This window comes from Cynara cardunculus (assembly GCF_001531365.2).
Source record: "Cynara cardunculus var. scolymus isolate 2C chromosome LG 5, CcrdV1, whole genome shotgun sequence".
Taxonomy (NCBI): domain Eukaryota; kingdom Viridiplantae; phylum Streptophyta; class Magnoliopsida; order Asterales; family Asteraceae; genus Cynara; species Cynara cardunculus.
In genome coordinates this window covers 29,685,851-29,697,536 of record NC_037532.1, presented here as the reverse complement: position 1 = coordinate 29,697,536, position 11,686 = coordinate 29,685,851, and the positions used below count along the sequence as shown (strand labels likewise).

The following is an 11,686-nucleotide window of genomic DNA, read 5'->3' as shown; positions in this document are numbered from 1 at the left end:
GGTTCTTTGGGTTTATATTGGCGAAATTTTACGTGAGCGGGAAATTCTGAATTTTTTGGGTTTCAAGGGGTTTTTGCCGAGATAGGGTGATCCGTTGGATCAAGTGATATCGGACGGACAATTAACAAATTGACGTGGATCGTAATCCGTGTGCGATCTTTTCACCAATATATGAATTTGGTCCCCCTGGTTTGGTGATTATTTTATAATTGATTCCTAAACTTTATTTATTAGAGAAACTCCTCTGAGTATTTGGTTTAATGGAATGATTTTCAAGTATTTGAATTTTGTGGAAAATTTTGGAATTTGAGGGATTTGTTTTGAAAGGATTTAAAATCTTTAACGTGTTTGGTTTGATGAATTTGGAATAAAAAGGAATTCCATTTTTTATAAATAATATAAATTACCTTTTATTAATAAATTATTAGAAAATAAAGTGTTCAACATATTTTAAAACATTATTATATACAAATCCTACGAAATCCCGAAATCCTATGTTTGAGGTATTTCAACAAAATTCATCAAAGAAATTTGACTTTGAAGAAATTTGAATGTAATTTGACCACGCATTTGGTAGGAATTGGAATGAAATCTCAATAAAATTGGAACAATCGTCTTTGTTTGGACTATCTCGCCCATCACCATTCCCAAACCCTACCAACCACCATATCACTACTTCGTCGTCATCACTACCCAAACCCCGCCCCACACGTACCCCAACCCTGCCCACCATTCCTGCCCCACCCCTACTCCATAGGTGGGGGTTGTTGGGGGCAGGCAGTGTGGGGCAAAGCGGTGGGGAAAGGGCCAAAGTGGGGCAGTAGGTGGCAGGGTGGTGGTTATGACGACTACAGTGGTAGGATGGTGGTTGGAGTAGGGTGGGGTGGGGTTGAGTGACAGTTGTTACAACGACAATAATGGTGTGGTGGGTGGAGGGGTTAGGTTAGGGGCGTGACAGTAGTAGTAKTAGCATGTGTTGTAGTAGGGATGTGCATTAAGTGAACGAGGGTAGGTGGGTGTGATAACAACAGTAGTGGCATGGTGGTTAATGGTGGGGTAGAGTGGATAGGTGGGGTTAGGGCATGACGAACAATAGTAGCACGGGCATGGTTGGTGGTAATGGAATTCAATTCAATTTGTGGATTCAATGAAATTTGAAGGATTCCATCCATTTCAAGAAATGAACCAAACGAATGAATTGAAATTTAGTCAAAGGAATTTGTCATTCCAATTCCATCAAATTCTTTTGAATTCAGCAACGCATATTCTGAAGGAATCTGATGGAATTGGAATGTTAAATTTCATTGATCAAATGTTATTCTCTCATTTGGTTCATTCTTTTTCACGAAATGAATCTTAAAAATCTTACAAATTCCACAAATAAAAGAATTTAACATTCTTTAGCAACTACATGGTATTTTGATGGAATAAAATTTTCTATTTTCATAATACCAAATATGTCATTAACCCAATATACCCTAGTCTCATAAAACCTAATATGACCATCGTCGACTACCGTCAATCTGAATCGTCGTCGATCACCATCAACCACCACCACCAATTTGAACTACCGCTGACCACCACTGATCTGAACCATCGCTGATCTGAACAACCGCCGACCACTACCGATCTGAACCACCATCGGCTACTGCCGATCTGATCTATCGTCGATCTGAACCACTGCCATCTGAACCACCATGGACCACCACCGATCTAAAAAATTGTTGACCATCTCCATCTGAACCACAACGGACCACCATCGATCTGAACTACCGTAAACTACTACCAATCTGAATCACTGCCGGCTACCAACGATCTGAACCACCGCCGACCATCACCGATCTAATCCACCCCCGATCTGAACCATCGCCGATCTGAGCCACCGTCGATCTTAACCACATCCGACCATCACCATTTGAAGCACCACGGACCACCACTGATCTGAACCACTACCGACCACTGTTGACTACCACCGATCTGAATCACCGCCAAACACCACCGACCACCAACGATTTAAACAACCACTGATCTGAACCACCACCTCCACCAGCGATCTGAACCACTGTTCATCTGAGCCATCGTTGACCAAATCCATCTAAACCATCGCGATCCATCACCATATGGAGCCACAGTGGACCACCACCAATCTGAACCGTCGTGGACCACCACCGACCACCGTTAATTTAATAACGTCGTTTAGCTTATGATTATATATGGGTTTTGTAATTACTATTGTTTTACATGTTAAATAATTATTTTATTAAAGTATTTTTAGTTTTAAAAAAAATTAAAATTTTAAAAAGAAGATTTTGATCATTTACCAATATTTCATTCTAATTCCAAAGCTACATTATGTGAACCAAACAGACATATCACAATTCCTTAACAGATTCCATTACAATGCCTGTCAACCAAACATGTGGTCAAACCTGACAACATTCCATTTCAGTTTCTTCAAAGCCAAATTCTTTTAACAGATTTTATTTCATCCAAAAACATTTTGCGAACCAAATATCACATAAGATTTCAAATCCAGAAAATCCTGCATACCAAACACTGATTGGAATGAATTTGAAATCCAAACCCATCCAATTTCATTTCATTCATTCAAACCAAACAGATTCTGAAGGTTTGTAGTTTTGATTTTGTTCACTCACCCTAGAGATCATCGATCTTTGATTACAAAGCCAAAATAGTCATTTTACCTTTTTTTTTAAATATATTTTTTTATTTTTTTAACTTGTCTTTTTCACCATCAATAACATAAACAAACCCTAAATCAAAAGGTTAAATCTAGCCCAAACATTTCGTTTGAGTATGGCCACTTATTCAGAACAAACACATAGAAGAGCAATATGTAGAGTAGCCCATGACCTATTTCCTAACTTTTTGGTTTTTGAGAGCTATAACTGTAAGTCGGTAATAAAAAACCATGTGAATTTAACATTTCCACCACCTCACTAAAGTGGTCCTCTCAAATAGGGCGATGGAGAAAGAGATAAAGAGAGAGCACCAAATAGAGATTAGAGATAAGCTCGTCAACATTACTCCTCTGACATCCACCATTGACCTATCGCCTTCACCTCAGACGTTAACTATTGAGGGTTGATTTTGGACACCGTTATCAAAACCATCGGCAATTGGAGCCCATCAGCAACGTTGAGAGAGCTTAGTCGCTCCAAACCAAAACCCATTTCGTCCCTACATATGGTAGTTATCCACTCCATACACAGGGGTGGCGCCACGGTTCCACCATAGATTATTAGTTACATTTTTTCACTAAATTTCACGTTAACTTAATATTACTTTTTTGTTTTGGAATAATTAGGGTAATTTTTGGGAAATTGACCAAAATAATCATTTTATCCTGTTCATTAGCTACTTCCATGTATTATGTATTGAAAAAATATGCACCAATTAGCCTCTTCCGTTTCTTAAATATTGAAAATACTGCACCAAGTTACATTGTTACTAAGGATCCCATTTAGTTGCATATTTTTAAATGACTCCTCCGTGAGTTGCAGTAAATGACATTTTCGAAGGTGTTGATAAAGTGGTAAAGGATATATATATATATATATATATATATATATATATATATATATATTTATGGCTATTTTTATATAAATACAATGTCTTTTTTGTAGAATTTTACTATTTAAAACAATCCCATAATTTTCATTTCTTCTTCTCCAGTGATACACTTTTGTAAGGAAGGTTTCAATTTGTAGTTATTACAAAATATTTATGATTGTGATTCATATTTCACAATACTGTTTACATTAAGCACAAAAGGGCTAATGACTGAGGCTCAGATTAAAGGAACAGAGACATATGGACCAGACATCTAATTAAGGACTGGAATTGTCAAAGTCTGGTCAAAACTTTTTCTTAACCAATCCAAAGTTTTCAGAACCGACATGGTCAAAAGTGATTGTACTCGTAGTGTGGTGTTATGACCCTACTCACAGTGGAGTGTTGCGAGACTACTTGTATTGTAGGTCGCACATAAACACAAAAAAGAAATCCAACCAATACCTTTAGGTTGCGGCCTAAGTCGCCTAATGAGTAATATTACTTTGTCTTAGTTCTTTTTTTATAATGTTACATTATTGATATCAAAATATATGCAAAACAATTAAATATTATAAAAAAAGCATATCAAATTAAATATTGTAACTTTTGATCGATCATAAAAAAATATTTTAAAAAATTTAAGATAATAATTTCACATAAAATATAAATTAATTTTTTAACAGATTTTATGGGATGTTGAAGTATTTATGAATATATTTATTGGGGTATGACACATGATACAAAATAAATCTTATAAAATATTTATTGTATAGTATTTAATAGATAAATATAATGTTTTTCTCAATATAAAAAAATCTCGAGCTACTCAGATCTATTCACACCCCTGATGAGTGGTGTATGAATGAAAAGGATATAAAATATAAGGGGGAGTTTGGTTTGTAAAGTGATTTTAGATAAAATGAAATCTGTTAAAAGAATTTGATTTTGATTGAAGTGAAATGTTATCAAGTTTGATCACCTATTTGATTGACAAATAGTGGAATAAAATCTGTTAAAGGAATTGAAATATGTTTGTTTGGTTCACATATGTAGCTTTGGAATTGAGATCTGTCTATCTGGTTCACATATTGTAGCTTTGGAATTGAATGCAATATTAGTAAATGACCAAAATATCTTTTTATGAAAAAAATTTAATCCAAAATCCAACTACTTTGGTTCAGATCGGTGGTGGTTCATAACGTGGTCCAGATTGGTGGTGGTTCATAACAGTGGTCCAGATTGGTGGTGGTCGGTTGTGGTTTAGAATGATGGTGATCGAAGGTGGTTCAGATCAGCGGTGGTCGGTTGTGGTTCAGAACGATGGTGGTCGACGGTGGTTCAGATCGGTGGTGGTCGGTGGTGATTCAGAACAATGGTTCAGAGCGGTGGTGGTCGACGGTTCAAATCGGTGGTGGTCGGTGGTGATTCAGAACAGTGGTTCAAAGATGTGGTTTAGAACTGTGGTGGTCGATCGATAGTGGTTTAGAACTGTGGTGGTTCGGATCGATGGTGATTCAAAATATCGATTCAGAATGATGGTGTTTGGTGGTGGTTGGCGGCGGCAATTCAGAACGGTGGTGGTCGACAGTGGTTCAAATCAAGCAGGGAAGATGAGAATAGTGGTCTTCTGAGAAATGGGATTGAATGAATTGAATCTTTTCTCGATTTTGATGGAATGACCAAATCCACGGATGGTGGAATGTATGGAGTTCAATTTCATTTCATAGGTAAACCAAACATTTGGATGAAATTTGATCAATAGAATTTATCATTCCAATTCCTGTTGAATTCCATCAAAATTGTGCGAACCAAATGCACCGTAAGTGGTTTGAGTGATGAGATAGAAAATGTGAGAGAGATATGAGTAAGGCGACATGAAATAACGACCCCGGCCGGTTGGTTGTATTGAGTGTTCATAGATGTTTACGACTTTAAAATGATCAGATGACATTAAATAACGAGAACCAGATAATGAATTTATCTCAATTTTTTATTTGGTTGATGGTTTTTTTAAATATATCTCATTTTCTGTTCTTTTAATTTAAAAATACACCAATTCATCTTATGATAATTTTATATATGCTAAAACCAATTAATCTAGAAGGAAATATATAAAGTAAATAATAGTATAATTTGCTATTCGATTTACTGATATGATAAAAAAATGATCGAAACCGAACTTATCTTATTTGGTTAACCGAACTGTTTAACCAACAAAACAAATAACCCAATATCGTTTTGGTTTGTGTGAATTATTAGGTTTCAGATACTTTTATACCCTTAGCCCCTCACTCTTCTAAGTTTTTAGGTCCATCATTGCCCCTACTAAATGCATTTCATTTATACTAAAAAGGGTATTTGTACAATGCATCGAGACACATTTTGATAATAGTGTTTCGTTTTATTTCTTTTTTATGTCGATATAATATAGTTTTATGTGGGTTTTGAGAAAAACGATAATGTTTTTATTTTTGAATAAAATATAAATTTAAAAATATCATAAAATTTTGAAAAAAAATTATATCGATATCAGTATCAAATTAATCTTTTCAAAAATTCTTGTGTTTTGGTGTAATTTCCTTAATTCAATTTTTTTTAATTATAATTTAATTTAGTTTTACTAATATAATTTTTTGTAACGATAATAACCAAGTATTTTAATAGAACTTATTGATTATCCTAATTATATTTTAGATTTTTTATATTTAAAATGAGATGTTTATCCAATATTTGATTATGTTTATTTGCAGTTAGTTACACGAATTCAAATATGGAGCTTTAATAAGTTGTACTTATTCAAAATTTACTTGTAATCTTAAATTTTAAGTAATATGCATCAATAAACAGTACTTCGTGCATAAAAAATAGTTTTTAAAAGTTTTTGTCAAATGCTTTATAATATAGCATAGATTTCAACTTCTTACTACCCGTTCGCTACAACCTTTAGATTACGAGTTCAAATCTTTCCGAAACATATGAAATATATTTCTCCTCACAATAATCGCCATTACGCAATTGGAACAAAACGACCCTTTTCATCGGGTGTCGAAACTTCAAGAACTCGACCACTAGTTTCTTCGGTGATAGCGTGCGGACTCGAGAACGGCACAATCTCATCTTGATCATCATCGACCATCGAGTCCAAAGACATGGTCGATGATGTTGTCGGAAGGAGGGTGAAAGTAGAATCGTGCTGGTGTTTCGCCTTCACCCTCCTCCGCCATGTGTGCAATGACTCTCTTACGTTTTCCGACACTATGGTTTTCTTGAACCGAGAGCCCATCTGCAACATTACATAAAATATCAAAAAACATGAATGCATTTTGCTCGAATAAAATCAGAAACATGATGGGTGGTTTGATCATGCCTGAGTAACAATGACATAGAGAGGAAATGTGATGAAACTACACCAAAATTGTGATAGAATCCTGCAAACAATGAGATGGATGTGAAAACCCAAGATTTATTTGGGAAATTTATTATCGAAACCGAGCTTTCTGTATCGGAAATTTACCCAAACGTCAAGCGAATCACAAGAACACGATGGTTTTTTGTAAAACAAGAAGTTCCGTTCACCTCCCACTGTCAATCAAATAGAGAATCGAGAGGTTCTTAATAATAATAAGACGGATGATCACATCTTTATTCTTTTCGATGTTGCAATACGGAACTCCATCAGATTACTCTCCAAAAGAGCCCTTGAGGAGAGAAGGGGAGTCCAGCATATATTGAAAAGAAACTGTCCAAGTCCGATTTTGTAGTGTCTAGCCGATACGAGACTATAACAGTATCATATAAACGGGCCCACAAAACGAAAATGTAGGAAAAAGGTCGTACCAGAGACCAAAGACATGTAGCCATTTCAAAAGCGTTCTGCAATCAAGCGTTAGCTACGGAAATTTGAGCGAAAAAGATACGAAATCTTAAAAGATTTTTATTTGCTTCAATCACCTGGAAAGATATGAACTGTATCAATCTCAACAAAAGCCTCGGCCTTCCGAACCAGAAAAGCTCATCCCTCAAGTTAATCTGTTGGATTTCCGACCTTTGGCTTTGACTCTGGCTCGTGTTCTTGGTTTCAACGGCCAGTTTTATTACTATCCGATGCAATTTAGTACCAACAAGGACGACGAACTTTTGTTCATTTTTTTGTAAGTTTCAAACAAGAAAAAATTGTAAGAAAAGAGCGTATTTTCGGGTGCAAGTAAAATGAGAAAGGTTTAGTGAACGAGTATTTACGATTATTGGTAGGAACGACAGCCAGAAGTAGATGTATGTACCTGCAAAAGATCAATGTGGCTTCACTTAACGAAACTAGATACGTTTAGAGTAAAGAAAATGCCGTTTTCGTAATAATATTACCATGAAAACCAAGAAAAATGCATAAAATGGCGAAAATCCAGAGAGGGATGCTGCAAATCGAAGAAAACGATGTCATACATTTTGCCAAGAAAGAATCGATCTAACACAAAGATTTACAAAACAAAATACGCTAACAGGACACTTATCAAAAGTATCATATAAAAAAGCTAATAGGACACTTTATTTCAAAAGGGTCTTAAAAAACTTGTTAGGACGTTCAAAAACATTCTATCAATTTATTGCAACGCTTTCACATATGACACACAATTGGTTGGTCATATAAAGCAGTTTATTAGGACATTTAGATACATTTGACGTCCTGTAAAGCCGATTTTGTTGCAGTGAGAGTGCAAGATAGGTAATTGTATACCTTATCCCAACAATATCTCGAAACTCTTCCTCCATGCTCCGAAGCATATAGTTATGAAAGTCGTACGATAGTGGTAGCTTATGAGTCTGCATCAACAAGTTCATGGAAACATATAAGCCTATGGAAAAGACAAAAACGCCCATTATTCACCGTTAAGCATGCTCAAATTCCATCTGGATGTTACTTGTAACTCGAGAATTTTAAGGAAAATTGCAATAATCTCTTACTGTAATGAATCCCAATCTCAAAGCTCGGTAATCTGCTCTATTTATGGAACTCCAAATTTGTCGGCTGAAACAAAGCTGAATAGAGAAACCAACGGTAAAACTTTCCATAAGTGGAAAGACATTGATCGCTTGTATCCAAGAAAGATAGTTTTATTAGTGTAAATCTTTGAACTTTAACCGGAAGGCGCATGCTTTAGATATGCCGTTAATAGAACTGCAGCGGAAGTTCATATGAGAACCATAAATATTTTGAGAACCTAAGAATATTTTCATGTTTTATTCATTATGAATAACCATGAATAATCAACTATTTCATGTATTATTCATGATGAATAACCCTGAATGATCAACTACTTCATGTATTATTCATGATGAATAACCATGATCATGCATTTTCATAGTTCATGATATTATGCATTTTGATCATGTATATCCATCACGACATTCATCATGAATAGTTGGTTCCCAGGTTCTCAAAGTACTTACGATTATCATTTGAACTTGCCCCTGGAACGGTAATATGAAATCACATTCTATCTTAACCGGAGAGATTACCAGCCAAACGAGGATATTGTGCTGGCTCCATGGATGAGCAGTGTTGTGATAAATAAAAGTAGATAATCTTCTCATTCCTACTGCTTCCACGGATCAATATTTATAAAAATAATCGTTAAATATCAAAAATTCAAACAACGAGCCGAACAAAAAGCAGATCAAATAATCAAAAAAGGGATTGTTCACCTTGTGGTTCAGGAGTAGCCATGGCCTTGGCTTGGTTTTCCCAAATTCTCCAGCTGTAGATCTGATGGGTGAGAAAATAACGTTTTCAGACAAAAGATGAAGAAAACCGCTCTACTATTTGGGATAGAGGTCAAGTCTGCATACATCTTACCCTGCCCGGACCCCACCTACAGGTGAGATATATTGGGTTCATTTGGTTTGGTTTTTTAGACAAAAGACGAAGAAAAATATCAAATATATCCTCTCGAAAAAGATGATGTGAACCTTGATCATGGCAAGGGCGATCGCAAAGAAGCTGTAAAATACGTGTGTTACACCCAAAGCGAACAAGAAACGGTGAAGCTGCTCAAGACTTTCCTTCGAAGCAAACGACGAACTACCCTGGATAAATGGTGGTGTATATATATATCAGGGATCAGCATTGTCTACTAGAATTCAAGAAATGGTCAAAATTCAAATGTATATGCAGTCTCTGATTACTGATGCTGGATCATAGTTTCAATATCCAGATCACTATGTATGTGTGTGTATACATATATATATATATATATATATATGTGTGTGTGTGTGTGTGTGTGTGTGTGTGTAATATTGTAATAGGGACATAATCAAATGAGAACCACAAAAAGGTTGAGAACCGTGAGAACCATTGATCATGCATGGTTTCATATTGTGAAACAATGCATGTGAAAGTACAGTGTTGTTTCACAAAAAGTACATATTAAAAATAATCATTTTGTGAAACAACACTGCATTTTTCATATGCATTTCTTGACAATGTGAAACAACACATGATTAATGGTTCTCATGCTTCTCAATCTTTTTGTCGTTCTGATTTGATTATTCCCCACTATATATATATATATATATATATATAGGGGAAACTCTAAAAAAATTTAAGACCCGTAAGAACCAACTAAACTATATTCAAGTTATCAACTGCAAAGATTCTCAAACGGTTTCGCAGACATTATCAATGTAAAAAGGCCAAACACAATGGACAAAGAGTGCATCATCCAAAATCAACTTTTTCTTTTTGGATGTCCCAAAAAAGAACACCCGAGGGTGTGCATTTTTGTTGGCCGTCCACTAGCAAAGCAATTTACAAATAGCCAAGCTTCGTGACAACTACAATCGACTTTATTATCTACTTTATCTTATTGATGGCAAGCACTATTTAGGAAAGCACACTCCATCACACTGATACAATAACTAAAAACCCCTTTGGTTGTTCTAACTTCTACTATTTGGGGTAGATGACAGATCTGCGACCCATTCCCAAGTGGATTTACTGGGCTCGGTTGGTTTGATTTTGGTAAAAACTAAAACCCCTTTTGACTAGAAGTGTTAGGACTACTAATAAATTGTTTAAAGTATCCTTTAGTAATAAAAGAAAAGGGAGGATCTTGTGAACCAACGTTTTCAGGGTAACCATGTTACCGCGCAGGCGACCACAAACGGCCTAGAGTCATCACAGGGTTTTGGCAGTGGCTGGATTCAAAATCGGGGAAGATCCAGAAGATGATATTTCTTTCCACTATATCCCCCCAAGCCTTAACCGGTGCGCCACAACCCAAGTGGTTACTTGTGGACCAACTTGTAACAATGGCAAACGCTGCAACTACACCTAGGACTCGAGAAATGGTCAAACGGAACTCTAGTTTCTTTTAACAGTGTATAACAGAAACATATAAAAATCAAACAAGCGAGTAATTCTAGTTAATAAAGATTAAAGTGGAACTAGAAGGGGAGGAACTGCGGACCTCAGGACAGATTTCGCTGTTTTTATGGCCCAAAAGCTGTCTGGAAACCGAGGAATTCGAATAAGTATGGAAAGGTATTTGATGATGAAGTGGGTCTATGTAACTTTTCTCAACTGAACATGGGTAAAACCGGCTACTAATTGCCGATGATTTAACACAAATCTTGGCAGCATAGATGATCCAATGACCCATCAGCAATGAAAGAACAGCAAACAGCATTAGTTCTGCTCACAAACAGACCCAAAGTGAATAGAATCATAAGCAACAATTGTTCAGTTAAATAAGAATCATAAGCAACAATTTACAGATCTTTAAATTCAAGAAAAAATGGCTATTATTTCATAGTTTTTACCTTCTTTGATCTTATCTAGAGCAGCAATAAGGGCTTTCCTCTTTGTTCTATACAGCCACTGTGTGTGGGAAAGACAAAAACTATTCAATATTGTAGAAAAAATGAGCAGATTTGAACACATAAATAAGATAACAATTAAAGAAACGTTTCAAAAATTTAAAAGTTTTACCTTCTCAGTGTGTCTAAGAGCAGCATTGATGAAGAACCCAACAAGAACCATGACTGATACAACACTAGCAACAGCCCATGTTGGTGTTTCCACCAATGATTTCCCTTCTTCTACCTCCATTTTCAT

At 35.7% G+C, this 11,686-nt stretch overlaps 1 protein-coding gene across 1 annotated transcript; it reads right to left on the bottom strand.

The window, feature by feature from the left end:
* Nucleotides 1-6,537: 6,537 nt before the first annotated feature.
* Nucleotides 6,538-11,686, bottom strand: LOC112513532 (MLO-like protein 4). Its single transcript, XM_025119822.1, has 15 exons — nucleotides 11,561-11,686; nucleotides 11,392-11,449; nucleotides 11,040-11,263; nucleotides 9,541-9,657; nucleotides 9,277-9,337; nucleotides 9,091-9,185; nucleotides 8,536-8,610; nucleotides 8,309-8,394; nucleotides 7,939-7,988; nucleotides 7,816-7,856; nucleotides 7,528-7,710; nucleotides 7,414-7,449; nucleotides 7,091-7,158; nucleotides 6,944-7,004; nucleotides 6,538-6,859 (listed from the first exon to the last, which is right to left on the bottom strand). Exons 1-15 carry the CDS (start codon nucleotides 11,684-11,686, stop codon nucleotides 6,584-6,586), a joined length of 1,557 nt encoding a protein of 518 aa, XP_024975590.1. The 3' UTR covers nucleotides 6,538-6,583.